The 17,839-nt window shown below is 37.2% G+C and overlaps 1 protein-coding gene across 1 annotated transcript in view; it reads left to right on the forward strand.

Annotated features, from left to right (window-relative positions):
* LOC122193030 (neurobeachin-like) overlaps positions 1-9,105 on the forward strand; it is a gene marked incomplete at its 3' end in the record, with an annotated part of 28,169 nt that extends 19,064 nt beyond the window's left edge. The window contains exon 4 of the mRNA XM_042893722.1: positions 8,938-9,105. Coding sequence (XP_042749656.1) covers positions 8,938-9,105 — 168 coding nt within the window. The remainder of the gene's footprint in view (positions 1-8,937) is intronic.
* Positions 9,106-17,839: the final 8,734 nt, after the last annotated feature.

The following is a 17,839-nucleotide window of genomic DNA, read 5'->3' on the forward strand; positions in this document are numbered from 1 at the left end:
AGAAGTGGATGTGTGGAACAGTAAATGATTTGACTTATGTACAACAGTCTCCTAAGGAAGTGATGGCAACCTCATCACTTCAGATATGAAATGCACTAAACAAAGCGTGAGAAATGTGTTCCAAGGAATAGTCCATAATAGGCAGGATGAAACTGAAAAACATTTCCCTTCTTGTTCTTGGCTGCTTTCACTTATAGCTGTGTATAATGTAACACGCTTTCTAAAAACAAGCAATTGTCATAGCTGCTAGCAATAAATTCAAATGCAATTTTACCACAAAAAAGGGACTGTGAACTGAAAGGATCATTACCCTCCATTACCATTCTCAAGTGGGACACATGCAGTCACAGGTGAGCATCTCCAGGGTGCCCATGTCACTGCACAGAACCCTCTTTTTGGATTGTGGTTGCAGTGAAACCTGAACTGGGAAGTTGATCAGCAATTTGGTTTTGACATCTCTAAGAACAGAAGCTCAATACCTCAGTGGCAAAGGGTAAACAAGCTGTCATCTATTAGGGAATAAAATGAGAGATGTATATTGATGATTCCCTTCGGTGAAATTTTATAAAGGATGTTCCTTTTTTTCTGTCCTAGCTTGTGTTTTTCCATCTTTACACAAAGATGAGGATAAAGAGACCTGTGTGCTAAGAGATCACTTGAAGAAAGTCTTCAACTTTAGTTTGTTTCTGCTTTCTAGAAAATAGCATAGGAGCTCTCTATAGAAAATTTTGTTCTGAGATATTAGCAGCTGTTGAGGAAAATTTTAAGTAGAAAACTATTCCCCTTCATGACTATTCTTTCAATGAAGACTGGTAGATAAAAGCTGGAAATGCTTTTAGATATTAAGCTGTAGTAGCACTAATGACTGTTTCTATCCATACGTATGCTCAGATTGCTGTAAACTGGATGAGCTGGTGTTAAGATTCTCCACTTCAACTAATAGAATACTTTGCCAATTTCTAAAAACACAAATGATCTCATTTTTGTATCCCACTCTTCCTATTCTTCCTTCCACTCTTGTCCCCACATGTGAGCATTGTCCTGCTGTTATACAGTTCTACCTGGAGGCATTTTCTGCATTGCCTTCCTTCTTCCTAACATTTACTTTTAGCAGGAGCAGGATCACCAGATCGAAGTTAAGTTCTACACAGATACATACTGTCTTGAAGTGAGCAGTCTGATGAAATTTCTAAGGAATGGATTAGAAAACAAGAGAAAGATGCATAGATTTACTTGAATTAGATGCAGAAAGCACACTGAAAATAACCTTTGAAGGAAAGAATTAAAGACATTCAATGAGAAGCAGAAGTCTGTAAACAAAAATAGTACTGAAGGAGAGCAGCAGTGAGGGAGGAGTGATAATGAGCAGCAATTAGATCAGATATAGTTCTATATCATATATAGAGTGGTTCTGTATAGCACCAGTGTATTTGGATGCCATCTATGGAGAGTTGTTGCATCACAGCAGATGCATTCTGTTGTGCCTGCCTATGGTTCTTTTGAGACTGCACCTGGAATATTAGATTCACTTCTGGGTGACTAGAAGACAAAGCATTTGCATTTGGAAGCAGTTCAGAGGCTAGAAACAACATGAAGAACTTTGGGATGTTAAAATAGTGTTTTAGGTGCATAATTTTTTGTGAAACATCATGGAGCAGCAAGTAACTGAAAAATGCATAAAGTAAGTATAGAAAGAAGTCACAAAATTTTTTTTTAAAGATAAAACAGGTAATATATTTTCAGGAAAACCTTCACATAGGGTTTATTAGCTCAGATAGCCACTACACTTTCATTTTGGTCACTGGAAACAGATAGGTCAATGCAGGGAACAAATAGAATTGGAAAGTCTGACATTCTCTACCTAATGTCAGAGCCGTGTTCTGAGCTGGTCAGCAGATGTATTATTCAGTTAGGTCATTCCCAGGCCAAGCTCTGGCTGTTACACAAGAATCCTTCTCCAGAAAAAAAGTAGCCCCGCTTTGGTGCTGACGTGTAAAACACAGCAAGCTTGTGCAAGTCTGGGATTTCTGCATGAGGTTTGCAAAGCAAGCCGAGAGCAGGTTTACAGGATGGCCACAGAAAATTGAAGAACACTTCAAGTAAGCGTTATCCTGATCCTTTGTCTAATGAAGTCAGTGGTAGTCATTTCATTTCAGTGAATAGGATCTGATGTGGTACAATGTGTCACATAGAGTGGAAACTTATTTTTTCCTACCTGACAATATTTTTATTTGATCATGCATATTTTTTTTTGCTCGCTACCAGCATATACACATATATTATGTGTAGTTTTGTGTGGAGGTAAATACGAATATGAAGCTTACTTGTCCATTTACAAAGGTAAATATTTTCTTTTAATAACAGCTCACAAGGGCAAGCAGAGAAGAGCTTAGCAAACTCCACAGAGACACAGTGATATAAAAAGATGTAGTTTAACCAGTTGGTTAACAAAACTTACTAAAATTCTGTTCTAATTAATAAAGGGCCAACAAGTTTAGGTTGTTTCATTTGATAGTTCAATCAGGTGTTACACATTTCTAAGCAAATACAGAAATGGAAGTAAAAATGATTTCCCATCAAAAAAGATTGCTTTAAACTTTGGAAAATTAGACATACTATAAACAGTGGAAAAGGCACTCAGTGCTGTTATTTTAAGATCTATTACAGCAGATTCTAAAGTCTCAGTGTATACATCAGGGATCGTTGCAGCAGTTTTATTTATCCATACAAAGCTAGACTGATTACTATGGACTTACTCATGAAACATTAATAAAGCACTATGTTCAATGCTAACATGATTATGGTCTGACCTCGGTGATGGCACAAAGGACGGAGGCAGAAAGTGTCCCTGATAACATTACCCTAATGCTAGGCTCATCAATCATAATCTCCCAGTTTACCAGGAAAAAAAACCCACGCATAAAACCTTCCACAGATGTGCATCTGTAGTCCTGCTCAGTCTCTCAATCCCTACAGACTTTGAGCAGTCCTGAGAGCCAGAAATAGAGCATATTCAGGCAGTAAGTCAAGCATGTTAAATCAAGGCAGGAAACACCACTGCTAAACACTGAAGCAGAGCTTTTTAAATAACCAGTCTTTAATTTGGAAACAAAAGATGCAATATTGTGTAATTCAAAGTTAATTATAATGATATTTTCATTATGGCTTAGACACATATTAAATTGCAAATTACAGTGTTGAGTAAAATGCGTTCACTGCAAATTATATTTTTTGAAAGCCTGAATGGTGTCCTGTTTTTCTTATACATATTTTGTTCCTATTACATAGCTGTTACTAAGATTGAATTCTCCTTCTGTCTTTGAAATGATTTATTTAAACTCTTCTGCTGCCAATTGCATTTTTGTACAGATCTCTGGCTATTCAGAAGCATGCATAGTATTTCATAATTAAAAAGCTTTTTCAATGGTCATTAGATACATCTATTTTGAAATCTCTGTGCTGCAAGGATCAGGGAGATTTATTGTTTTTGCTCACCGTTCAGCAGCAGTTGGCATTCCATTCTTAGCAGATAGGCAGTATGTAAGATTTTGTATTAAGATTTTGTATTATTTCATCAGTCGTAGCATGTTTGATTTTTTTGTGCCTTGCCAAGGTTTGTTCTTCATGCAATTAAATTCATTCAGCTCACAGGTGTTTCAGTCTTACTGGGAAATGACAGTGGGTTTTTCTTTTTTTCTTTTTTTCTTTTTTCTTTTTTTTTTTTTAAGCTTTCTATATCACTGAAGAATCTATTTATGTATTGAAGCTGCTCACATAAAGGATCAGTTCCTGCACAGACATCCCTAGAATAACCCAAATATGCACAATACATTTGTTTCTCTTTTATTAAAAGATTAATTTGCTTAAACAAACAGAACAAATTCCAGGTATCAGTATTTCTTTTTTATTGTGCAGCAAGAGTCAAAGACTTTACCCCCTTGAATGGTACAAGAAATGCTGAAAGAGTAAGTGAAATATTAAGCTGAGATAATCTGCATATTCAGAGCTTTTCTATTCTCCAGACACACACAAAAAAACACCAAACACTGATTAAGGCAAAATGCCTGTGTGTTAGAAAGGTGTTAGAAGTCCTGATACTTTACGCAACATACGTTTTGCATTAAAATAAAAACCAGTGTCTTCAACTGGAATCTCTGCGAAACATAATTTTTACTCCAAATTAGGATGAAAGCGTTCTACCTTCATCCTTCAGAAACCTCAGAATTTAGGAGAAAGAAATTTTCGCTGTAAGTGCAATTACCTAGCTTCCTTAAATCAGACATCTTGTGGAAAGCATAGGTGTTCATAGGTGTTTCACTCAGAGGGTGGTGACACACTGGAACAGGTTGCCCGAGGAGGTTGTGGATGCCCCATCCCTGGAGGCATTCAAGGCCAGGCTGGATGTGGCTCTGGGCAGCCTGGTCTGCTGGTTGGTGACCCTGCACATAGCAGGGGGTTGAAACTAGATAATCTTTTCAACCCAGGCCATTCTATGATTCTATGGTTCAGGTGTTCTAGTTAAAAATTTTACTGAGGAGTGATATATGAAATTCTTACATTTGCCCAGAATTTAAATTGGAAATAGATATAGAACTCGATTCCACTAAGCAGTAACTTGGCTAATATTAATCTCAGTTTACGCATAAGGATCAACTTACTAATTTCAATTTGTATTTTACAACAGTTACAGGTCTGATTTTCAGCCTGTGGAACATGTGTGCATATGCTTGCAGGCAAACACAGAAAAAACACAATTCCTTTACTTCAAAATATTTATCTTTCTCTCACTAGAGAGTTCTTTATTATTAATTGTAATAGAAAACAAGCTAGATATTACCTCATTTCTGTTTAATCGTTTGTATCTCTTAGAAAGGCATAAATAATGCTGTATCATTATTAATACATATACTATATACTTATTAAAATTTTACTTCTACATAAGATGTAGAATAATAATGACAGAATAACAGAATAGAATAATATGACAGAATATCCTGATTTGGAAGACACTCACAAGGATCACTGACCCCAACTCCTAGCTTCATACAAAACTACCAGAAAACATTCCAAGATGGGTGAATTTGCAAGGACCTCTGGATGCCATCTTGTTCAGCTCCCGTTCCAGCAGGGTCACCCAGAGCAAGGTGCCCAGGGCCACGTCCAGGTAACTTTGGAAGATCCCCAAGAAGGATACTCCTCAGCCTCTGGGGAGCCTGTGCCACCGCTTCAGTGCCTGAGAGAAGCTTTCCCAGTGTTCAAAGGGAAATTCCTGTGCTGCAGTTTGTGCCTATGGTCTCTGGTCCTAGCCCTGGGCACCACTGGACAGAGCCTGATGCCATCCACTTGCCTTCTCCCCACCCCTCTTTTTTTTAGGTATTTATGGACACTGAGATCCTTCTGAGCCTTCACTTCTCCAAGCAGAAGAGTCCCATCTCTCCCAGCCTCTTCTCATATGGGAGAGTCTCCAGTCCCTTCAACGGATTCGTGGCACTTTATTGGACTCTCTCCAGTATATCCATGTCACTCTTGGTACTTGGGAGGCCCAGAACTGGACCCAGTATTCCAAGTGTGGCCTCACCACACTCAGTAGAGGAAGGATCATCTCCCTCCACCTGCTGGTGATACTTTGCCCAGGAATACCATTAGCCTACTTAGCAACAAGGGCACATTACTGGCTCATGTTCAACTTGGTGTCCAAGAGGACATATAATTATATAGGTGATAATTATTATTAATACCTCCAGTATGTTTTAAAGCCACAATCTTTTTGAACACTGTCTTCTTTATGGCCATCATCTACTTACCTTAAAGAAATGTTTGTCTTTTTCTGCATGTTGTTACTCCTGTACCTACAAATTGTATTTACACAGAAAATTCTCTCACCCTACCCCCTACTAAGCATTGCATATTCATGAAAAACCAAACCATGTACAGCTGACAGTGATGCACTCATAAATTTTCAGGAGGGACTTTCATGGAAGGGGAGCAGCTTGTACATTAGTGCAAATTAGGGAGAAGATTCTGCAGGTGCCTCTGCCAAAATCCCTGCCACAGCAGTTGTCCACCACACAGCGCCTGGCAGGTATTGTCCTTGCCACACCAGCATCCTCATAGTCTCCCTGACAGTAACACACTGGGCTTCCACTTTTGCATGCAATTGAGAAAAGTATAGCTCCACATAACTAAATTTGTCTCTTATGTATTTCCCATTTAAGCATACAGACCTTTAAAGAAGCTTTAGACCTCTTAAGATAGTACAATAAATCTGCTTAAAGTGTTGCAGACAGGGGATAAGACATGCTGCTGTGGAAAACCAGTTCATTTGTGTAGAAAGTTATTAAAGAGCAGATCCTTGTGAAATAGAAGTTCTTCATACCTGCCAGGGTCACTGAGACCTTCTCTGGAATGACAAGCTGTTGAGCAGCGGCTGGTCATGCAAGTTGAAACTGCCTCAGGGAAACCTAACATAAGTGTTCAATTCTGCTACCATAGGGGAGAGGATGTTTTAGAAGATAATGGCTGAAATATGCTGATTTGACCCAAGCTTTTTTATTTATTTATTTATTTATTTATTTATTTCAGATTTACTGTCCAACTTTTAAATAGTGTGCTTCTAACTCAAAATTCCATCATTTATCTGAAATGTTATCTGCATACTTGAGAAATAAAAATGCTATTTTTGTCCACTGCAAACACCTAACATGTCATTTCATAATCTCCTTTTTAATAAATGGCCACAAGCCAACCTTACAAAATGCAGAGGAGAAAGAGAACTATTGGATTGCTCATTGTAAGTTGGTTGGAGATGGATACTAGAAAGACAGCAGGCTTAAAATCCTGCTCTAAATTTTCTTGCATACAAAGGAACATTAAAAATTGACCATTTAAAGGTTAGGAAATGCTTTATTCATGATTATGGTAGCATACTTAATTTTGTCCTTGTATGCTAACATCCTTCAAGCTGAATAAGGTAAAAGATCTATGAAAAAAGAGTACACAAGATCATGCAGTTACTGACTATATGCTGCACACATGCAAGATAATATAATTATGGATCTGACATTACTTATTTATTTAGAGACACACTTTGAAATTGAGTAGTTTATTATTAATGTATTTTAATAAGATTAGGCAAAATTTGCATGTGATGGCCTTCGATTTTGGGAAGGGAGTAACACATTTTTATACAGTTCTCTGCAACATTTGTTTGTAGGTTCTTGTAGAATCCCAAACTTCAGCCCTTGAAAACTGAGCTCCATGTCAGCTATGAAGTCTGAGCCTTCACATCTGTTTTCCTCAGAAATAGTCTTCACTGATTTTGTCAGAGAACGGTCTGGTTTTCCATCATGGCATAGAGTTCCTCTTCCATGTGAAGCACTGGGGAATGATTGCCTGAATGAAGGAATTAGGATTACTCAAGAGAAAAAAACAACACAAGTAAACAACCAACCCCAACAAAACATAATCTTTAAAAATTAAAAGTGCTAGATAACATTACATAACAGATTGCTGTCAGCTCTGCCTGTGTGCAGATGAAAGACAGTAAGCTTGACATAGCTGTTTACATAATAAATTGTATTAAGACTGGTATTCTTTTCTTCAGACAGAGCCAGGCTCATGTCTAATGGTGCCTAGGGCTAGGGCCAGAAGCCATGGGCACAAACTGAAGCACAGGAGGTTTCTTCTGAAAACCAGGAGCACTTCTGTGCTGTGCAGTGATGGAGCACTGGCACAGGCTACCCAGAGGCTCCTCCTTGGGGATCTTCCAAAACCCCCTCAACATGGCCCTTGGCACCCTGCTCTGAGTGTCCCTGCTGAGGCGGGGACTGAACAAGTTGACATCCAGAGGGCCCTGAAAACCTCAAGCATTCTGTGATTTCATTATCAGTTTTCTTCAAATTAACTAATTGGAAGTTAGCGCTCAGATCTAAGAAGTGAGCCAAATCTCCTCTGATCAGAGGGAGCTAGGTATACAAAACTGTACTAAAGCACAATTTTGATGTATTTTGGGCAAGGGTGCATATAGAAACATTGTTAATGGAACAAGAATCTTCATTTTAGTACCAGTTCCTGTTGATCTGAGGCCTTCTTTAAAGGTAGCGTTGGGAATCAAAGAATTAGAGCATCTAACGTACCTTCTGAGTCAGCTTTATGAAGGGATAAGGAGGAGCTATGTAATGCCTTCAGGCTTTGAAAGTTCATTTCAGGCAATGATATCTACTAAGGATGCAAATAGTTTGATGCAGGCATAGTGTTTGTATAATAATAATATTGCCATCATTCTCTCTTTCTAGCATTAGTCCTTTTCCATATGCTAAGCAACAGGGTAACAATCCTTGAAGACATTTCTAAACAAATAATGTCCTGTATTTTCCCTGGTGGACCAATCTCGTGTCAGAAATGAATGTGAAAAAAAATCTTTTCCTGTGAGAAATAAGTGAAAATTCACACAGAGAGTTGAGAACCTGATTTTGTCAATGCGCTTTGTAATCCTCAAGTTTCCCTCTAAGATTTAAGGCTAATTATAACTAGTCAGAAAAATGTGGAGGAATATCGGGTTTATGAAATTGTTTTCTCACTTTTATCAGTATATCTTGATGAATTATCTAACTTATTTGACAAGCCCAAATTAATTATTAAACCCTTGCAACTAGGAGAAAGTCAGTGGCTGAAAAGAAAGATACCATGATATAAAGTTGAATGAAAGAAAAATGCCTTTTTGGGTTTTTCTGTTTTTTTTTTTTTTTTTGGTTTTTTTTTTTTTTTTGTTTTTCCAATATAATTCTGTTTTTTTAATATTTGAAAGATTTCAAATGAATTGGATAAGCCTGAACAGAAAATGTAATGATTCCTCAGTTAATAGGAGATGGTAAGACGTAATTTAAGCACAAAAGCGCAAGATGGAATTTAGTTCCTTACTCTGAACTTCACTTGCAGGCCCTGGAAAGCGAATTTGTGTCATGTCAACTTCATCAGTGGATTGACCTTATATTTGGCTATAAGCAACGGGGACCAGAAGCAGTGCGCGCACTCAATGTTTTCCACTACCTAACATATGAAGGCTCTGTGAACCTGGACAGTATCACTGATCCTGTCCTCAGGGAGGTAGGTGTTTATGCTATTTCATTCTAAAGACTGCTGTCATCTCACAAGAAATGGTACTTTTTTCATCTTTCACTGCTGCCAAAAATTGTAGGGTATGATTCAGAATCTGAACCCTTCAGAAGCAAGAATTAATTAGCTAGTGATGAAACAGATGTCCCAAGGTGTTTTGTTTGCTTGGATTTACTAATATATTTTATAGCCTCTTGTGATATGGAAAATCGTAACATAATGTATATTCTATAATTTAAATTCTGAAAATTTTTATAATTAATTACTTTTAGTAAGTTCACTTACTAGAACTGAAAAGCTAAAGAAAAAGACTGCATCACAATCACAATAAAAAATCTATTTTTTTTCAACCAGATAATGTGGGAAAAATGTTTATGGATATGAAAATGCTTGCTAGATGGACAACAGAAATAATTCAGATTAGTTCTGTGTTAATCATGATCAAAATGATGCCAACACGGAAAATGTTTGCTATTGTGCATATAAACATTTATGCTTGTATGTTTGTGCATAGTATAAGTACGTACATTGAGTGTGCATCTGAAATGGCATTATCAGGAAATCTTAAGAAAAAAACTACTAGTTACCTTGATATATGTTTTCTTCCAGTTTCTGTATTTGTTTTTATTAAGACTGTTAATTTGAATCATTATTTCTCAAATATCATCCAATCGTTGGATAAGACAATTGAAATTAGGTGGAAAGTGTGAAGAAGCAACAGCTGCTAGATGAGTACCACTGTGATGAAGCTGTATACACAATCTTCCATTCCCCCAGATAGTTACCATCTGCTGTATGCAAAATAGTAATAATTTATACATTGCCAGGCGATGTGTTATTGTTTGTTTGTTTGTTTGTTTATTCTTACATCTTGGAATTACTCTGAAATCTACAGATTTCAGAGGGAAGTATGTTATAGAAAGCAATTCAATTCAGTGTAATTCTGGGTTTTGTCATGTTGCTTTCTAGTAGTGAGTTGTTTCTTTGGTGCTTTTTCAGGAGCAGAATTGAAAAAAACATTTGGTTTCTTATGTTGCTATAGCTGGATTTTCACCTCATGCACTGCAAAGCTTATATTTTGTACACAGTATTTGTTTGGCTTTACAAATGGGCAAAATTGCATTGATATCAAATATTTGTTGCTAATGTGTACAAAACCATCTTCTGCATTTAAAACTTTGATGATGAGAAGTCAAAAAAGTAGAAAAATGCAAAAACAAAGGAGCAATGGTTTTTAAAGCATAAAACAGGTGTCAAGCACCATGAATGCAAGGGATTAGCATAGCTTAAGGTCCTGATTTACATGGGCAGACTTCGATGTCTTGACTTTAAAAGATCTGCTCCCACAGGGCAGCTTGTAGGATTGAAGTCTATCTGTCTGTCTCTGCACCTTATTTAACATCTTATGACATGATGAGGCTCTTCAACTCTCCTGTGGCTCTGCTTACATGCATAACTTGTCATCAGAAATTTCAAGAAATTCATGGAAATGTTTTTGTTCACTCACTTGTACATCTAACCCCTGCCCTCTCAGTCAGTAGTGCATAAACCTCTTCTTAAGCTTTTATTTACGCCAAGTAAACAACTGAAAGCACAACTTCATCCTTATTACCACCATGAAGATTAGCAAAGAAAATACACTGCTAGTAGTGAGAAGACAAAATATCTTGAAAAAATAAATACCTGTTTATGAAAGTAGGAGACATTCTCCGTCCAGTAACAAAGCATTTAACATTTTGATGATCTAGTAGATGTCATGTTTATTTTGAAAGTATATATAACTCTCTCTGTATTGTTGTATTGACGCTTTTTTTTTATTCCTGTTTTTACCAGATATTCCAGAAAATAAATTAAAAGCAAAAAGTTCTTTAAAGCCTGAAATGTAAAGACAGATACACTAGACTGTATGCAAGTAATGACAACAGTTATTTAATGCATTTTATAATGGTAGGCAGTGGTGTCTAGTGTCTTAACATGAAAGCATGACCATTTAAAATTAATGGAGCTTTGCAGTTATCTGAGAAAATTCATATCTCAGCATACAAGCTTGTTTGGTATTTATTTTCTAAATAAATGGGAATTTGCTTTGGCACAAAGGCAGTGAATGTACTGAATAAATGATAGTTAAAAAAGCACATAAATGCACATTGATTGTCAGCAGCCATTATCAGACCAATGTCCTCAGATAGGGCAGTAGCATCTTCAAAGTATCCATAGCTAACAGTGTGTGGAGCTGAATCCCTGAAGAATCTTCCTAGTGAGATGAGGCTCCAAATAGTCACACTGAAGTCTGACCTGATTGAAAGGCATAATTTAAAAAGGAATATCCCAGCGACCTACTCAAATTCTCCTTTGGCCTTTTTGTTTCCACCATTTTCTTAAGCACCTCACATCCATTGCAGAATGGCGAAGAGGTTACTTCAGTCTCCATATGATTGGAATTAAAATGTAGTCAAAGATGGTGTGGCTTAACCCAGGTTGAGGGAGGCAGGCTTGTTCAGCCTGGAGAAGCGAAGGCTGAGGGGTGACCTCATTGCAGCCTTCCAGTCCCTAAAAGGAGCCTACAAACAGGAGGGAAGCCAACTCTTTACAAGGGTAGATAATGGCATGACAAGGGGAAATAGTTTTAAGTTGACATTTCAGTTAACATTTAGATTGGATATCAGAGGGAAATTCTTTACAAAGAGAGTGGTGAGATGCTGGAGCAGGCTGCCCAGAGAGGACATGGATGCCCTGTCTCTGGGGGTGTTCAAGGCCAGATTGTATGGGGCCATTGGCAGCCTGGTCTAGTATCAGATATTGGGGTTGTTGGAGGCTGGAGATTGATGATCCTTGAGGTCACTTCCAGCCCAAGCCATTCTATGATTCTGTGATTCCTGCCATCAGCTACATCTTTCTCAAGTGCATGCAGGAACCCTGAAAGAGCTCTCTAATGTTTGACACTCTAACGTGTCCATCCTGTGCTGTTTTCCTTCTTGGCCATTCTGGATGAAACCAGAATGGTGGATAGCATTAAACTTTATATTACTGAAGTTGAAGTCTCTGAAATCTCATATGTCTGTCCCTCAAAAAACTCTTTGGGAAGTTAAGATCTGCACTTGGTGGGTAAAATAAACTGGTTTCAATGCAACATACTGATTTTGGTTTCTCAGACAACTTTGTAATTTTCTGATGCCACTGGGAAATAAAAAAAAAAAAGAAAGAAAGAAAAGAAAAAAAAGAAAATGAGAGCAAAATGAAAATCTGGACTTAAATGTTGCACAGGACATATAAAACTGAATTTTGTTGTTTAAGTATTGTATGATTAGAATTTGGAAAAATCTCTTGTTTTGTCAGTTATGGTAGCTTCTGTTATTCTGCGCAGTGCACAATTGTTTACATGTTGTAATAAGGAGGAGGAAAAACATGTTGTGAAATACATTTTTTTCATTACAACCTCTTACGTTTTATTTTTACTTTTTTAATGTAAAAGCAGTGAGGAGGAAGCTGAAACTTGAAGAACAGCTTAAGGATATTGACTCATTCTTGCTTGACAGGTGAAATCATGGTTGCAGCACTAACCACAGCAATTACAGCATTAAAATGTCAAGAAATTAGAGGTCAGAATAACAGATAATTTTCTTCCTTTTGTCAGATTAAAAATTGACATTCTTTGACAGCACAGGATCTCTAGCTGAGAAAATTATGACAGCTTAACTCATCTTGTACTTGTAAAGCAGTAATTGATAATGAACTTTACTATGACAGTCTTCTCCTGTGGAGAAACATGACAGAACATCACCGGTACAAAGCCTGTATCTCTTTTTAATATGTAAACAGTAGTTATATTGGACATTAGATGTTATTTGGAATCATCTTTACTGTTAGTATACATCATAATCCAAGTCATTTCCACTGGACAGATTCAGCTGACTTCAGAGGCTGATGCTCAGAATGCTAATGCGTAACGAACAGTATCTCCAGTCTAGTTTGCATTACTAGTTTTGTATTATTTCTTTAGGGAAATGTAATTGCTCGTCTCCCAGTATCTACAATATCCCAATATTCTCCCCAAATATTTACAGCTTTCAGGACCCCCACTTCCCGCTATGACTTTTTTTTTTTCTTTTTTTTTCCTTCTCTCAATTGCTGCTTGTCCAAGTTGAAATACCTGGAAGAACGTTGAGATTTTTGCAGATACCAACACCGGAACACCTGGAAATCTGAATAATCAGAAATCAGTAGAGTTGTGGTTTTTTTCAAGTTAGGAACTTGTTTCTGCATGACAGTGTTGTGGCTGGAAAGAAATAGAATAGTTATCCTTGTCATTAGAAAATGCAATAAAAGAGCTGAAATTATGGATCAAACTCAAAGTATTGTTCAGGTAGTATACAGTGGATTGATCCCATGCAATTCCAAAAGCATATATTAAGTATAACCTCATAATATTTCAGGTTTTCTGTTTATTTGTTTAAAATATTGTCAGATCACTATTTATTTCTATACACATTCAATTTGCTTGTGATTAGAACTATTTGAAAAGGTAAAGTTAAAAATTATCTTACAGTTGTTTTTTGCACTATGCTGTAACTTAACTTCTTGACTTCTTTACATTCAATGTGAGCTACAAATGCAGCTAAGCTGCACAGCATGTGGGCTATCCTGCCAGTATGCTGCATCTTCAGCAGAAGCTTGCATCCCTTCAGTGTGTTGGGAATCATGGAATCATGGAATCATTAAGGTTGGAAAAGACCTCTGGGATCATCTAATCCAACAGCACATCTACCACCGATATTCCCACTTAACTATGTTCCTCAGTACCACATCTACATATTCTTTGAACACAAGAAAGGGAGGCAAGACAGTGGAAAGTTACTGGTCTCAGATATTTATTCTGAACCTGTTCTGAAACTCAGAATACCTGAGCAAATTGAGAAATTATTACATTGTCAGTGTTTGACAGGCAATTGCTGTCCTAAGAGTACAGTTTTGCTGGCAGCTAACAGAACATATGGCCTATGCAATATTTATTTCTTTGGTGGTGAATTGATATTTAAATAAGTTGAAAAGTCGTAATCATGCAATAGTCTTACAGTGCATTTCAGTTACCCTCATTTCTGGGTTTTATTTTTCATATTATATTTTCTTCTATTACCTCTATCTTTGATCTGACAAGAACAACAAAGCATCCCTCTGGATCTGCTGTAGTGAAATATGCCCACAGGAAACAGAGTAGATCACATCAGTTTTCACTTTTTTTTCTTCTTCTTTTCCCTTCTTCCTTTTCTCCCCCTCCTTGCTGAAACACTCTGCTACTACAGACGGCTGACATGATCGGGCTGTCAAGACTCAGCAAGATAGATATATCTTTAACAAAGGGAGGGGGAAGGCAAGCCTTTCCCTGGTGGCTGAACCTGGGAAATTTATGAGGAAAAAATTAACACGCTGCTCTAATGGCACTATATAACACTTCCAATGTAACACTAGCCCCTGTGACCGTGTGCTTGTTCTTGCTTTCGCTCGGAGGTATTCTTCTTTATTCTTATTTCATTGGTAACTTGTTAGATCTTTCTCTGCCAGGCACAGTTTCTTTGATGTGACAAGAAAATCAAAACCACCCCTATGGATCTGCTTGACTGAATTGTACCCACAGCACTGGCCACTTCTATATTCAGTTGTACTTAATTGCCTCCATACAAGGAGCAGCCTTTGCTTCCTCTCTTGGAGCAGCACTGACTAGACATGGACATGGGTAGCTGTGAATTAAGTAGGAAACAGCAAGCAGTATCAGTATTTACTTCTTTCTCAGTGAACTGAAGGAATCTGTAGAGCAGAACCAGTCATTCAAGCAAAACCATCACCAAAGTGAAATTATTTTCTTATGTGCTGCTGGCTCTGTTCCTCATTGAGAAATGCGTACTTCAATTGGGTTTTGCCAAGAACTCTACATCCCCTGCATTTCTAAATATCATGTTTTGAAGTCAAATAAAATATTTTTTTCCCACATTTTTGACCACTTTGGGGAAAAAGCACCCTGCTTAGCTAATAATACTTCTGTTTGTCTGTGAATCTTTTCAGTATGACTGAACCATAAAAACACAGAATTGCAGGGTTGGAAGGGACCTCGAGAGATCACCAAGTCCAACCCCTCTGCTAAAGCACGTTCCTTACAGTAGGTCACACAGGTGGGCGTCCAGATGGGTCTTGAATATCTCCATAGAAGAAAACTCTCTCAACAGCCCATTCCAGTGCTCTCTCATCTTTACAGTAAAAAAGTTCTTCTGCATGTTTTTATGGAACTTCCTATGTTCAATTTTTACACCATTGCTCCTTGTCCTATGACTACACACCACAAAGAAGAGCTTGGCCTCGTCCATTTGCCTCCCACCGCTCTTTAGATACTTATAAACATTAATCAGTGTTTATGATTAACCCCCTCAGTGTTCTTTTCACCAGCCCTAACACACCCAGTCTACTCAGCCTTGCCTTACACGGGAGACACTCCAGGCCCTTTATCATCTTTGTGACCCTCCCCGGGAGATACCATAAAAAAATTAATTGTATAAGTATGAATGCATTATAGATGGAAACTTGAATATTTTTGAATATTTTTGTGAATCTTTTCTGATCTGAGTTCATGGGTATTCCTGGATCATGCTGTTGTTTGTCTACAGGAATTCATAAACTTTCGATGGTCAAGAAAATGCACAGTTACTAGAATTAAAATAAAATTGTGGCTTATAGGCGGTTTTTGGTCTATGGTGGTGTGTAAAAAGGAATAGGATCTGTTTACTGATCATTGTAAAGGTGATTAAAAAGCTCAGCATCTAGACAGAACTAAGCACCTTCACACAACATGTAAGGTAAACCATGCTCCAGCCGTTCAAACCAAAGAACTACAGATAACTGACTTATTTAGCTGACAAGTCTTCATCTAATCAGTTTAAAAAATATTTCAGATAATTCATTCATCAAAGAAATACTAGGATGAGTTTGTGAATGACTCGTAGCCCAGGAGACGTCGCAATCTCTGAGTATTATTTGGAATAATTTTCTGACCATTTCTCATGCAGTTTACTTATTTCTGTACATTTTTATTCATAACATCCTGGACTTTTACTCAGATCAATTTAAGTGTTTTGCCCGTATAAAAAATCCATAGCCCGTAGCCGTTATCAGTCTCTTTTACTGCAAAAGTATGAAAAATAGACCTCTTGTTTATGATCATTTCCTCTTTATTGTTTGGTTATTTTGTTTTTCTCCATATGGATGACAGGTACCAATTATTTGTCTTTAAAATTAGCAGCAAACATTTTAACATACACCCAAAGTAATATTTTATGTGAGAGAGACAGGGAGCAAAAGAGATAGGGTGAAAATTACCCCTGCTGATTGTAAGAGAAATAGCTTGAAGGGGCTTCTTTTTGCCTATTAGCACAGATTTCAGTTATATTACCCTGTCATTACCTCAGCATAAATTAACTATTATTCAAAGCATTTCACACACACGAGTTTATTGAAACAGATAATACTCAGTCTAAGCATCTAGTCATTCATTTAGAAAGATGCAAAGCTGAGCTTTCTAAATGCTTTAAACATATTGATAATGTGCCTCTTTAATGCCATTTTGAAGCCTGTGTACAGTATATCTATATTATTGTTTTCAATTAATGTCAAAAACAAAGTGAAGTTTTGAAGAATGTGTGCTGGGAGATACTCCAAACAGAATTATTTCTTTATAAGCTAAGCCCTGAAAACAACTGAGAACATTTACTTTAAATTTAACAATAGAACCTATTTCAAAACTGAAGTTCTAATATACACCAAAGCTTCACGAATACTATATGACACCTTTCAGTTTGTACCTACTTCTCTGTCAGTCTCTTTCCTGTGGTTTTCCTGTTCTCTGAGATAGTTCTTGTGTCCTGTGGTGGATAAACTGACAGCTGGCAGATGTTTGGAAACATCATAGCCACTGAATTTGCTGTAAGAAATATGTGCTTTGCAAACATAAGGGCACCTTCCTAGGGTGGGAAGAAGGCAGGATATGTGAAAATGAGAGCTTCTGCTTTCTGTTCAGTACATATAGTAATTATTCATAAGGTAAAAAATACTATGTTCATTACATTTTTTTTTCCCACAAATTTGAGATAAAAAAACTAAGCAAGAATAAAATATGTATAGTAGGTACATTGCCTTGCTAAGTCTGTTCTGCATTCCAAGCATTAAAAAAGTCTTCAGTGATCATGTTTTATGTCAATAGTGAACCAGAAGGAATAAAGGCACAGCCAAAATGCATTCTTTAATGATCAAGTGCCCTTCCCTCTTTTATTATTGCAAGACTTCAGAAGGCCTTCCCCTCGAATGTAATATGTTATTCTATACGCTGGTTCACCAGAAATATTTGAGAGTTCAGAGAAGAGCATTCCAGTGATGAGAGGACAGAGATGAGTGGTTTATGGGCTCATGCCAGCTGAGAGAGAGATATTATTTGATCTGATATCAGTTTAGCACTTAGATGATCAAGTTCAGGGGAAGTCAGGCTTAATGGCAAAAGTTTTTTAAGATCTGCAGGCTGCACAAATCTCATATGAACAATTGTAGAAACCTCACTGGATGAGTAATTTCAAAATAAAATTGGCAATGCATTGTTAGAAAGCATGGTGTGTAGAAAACCCAAGACTTTTCCATCTGTATATCTTGATCTGCTATGTTACCTTTGTGCAGGTAGCCATGAGAATAATAA

The sequence above is a fragment of the Lagopus leucura genome, unplaced genomic scaffold (assembly GCF_019238085.1).
Source record: "Lagopus leucura isolate 7727_CA_CO unplaced genomic scaffold, USGS_WTPT01 26-23_obj-0_obj, whole genome shotgun sequence".
NCBI classification, from domain to species: domain Eukaryota; kingdom Metazoa; phylum Chordata; class Aves; order Galliformes; family Phasianidae; genus Lagopus; species Lagopus leucura.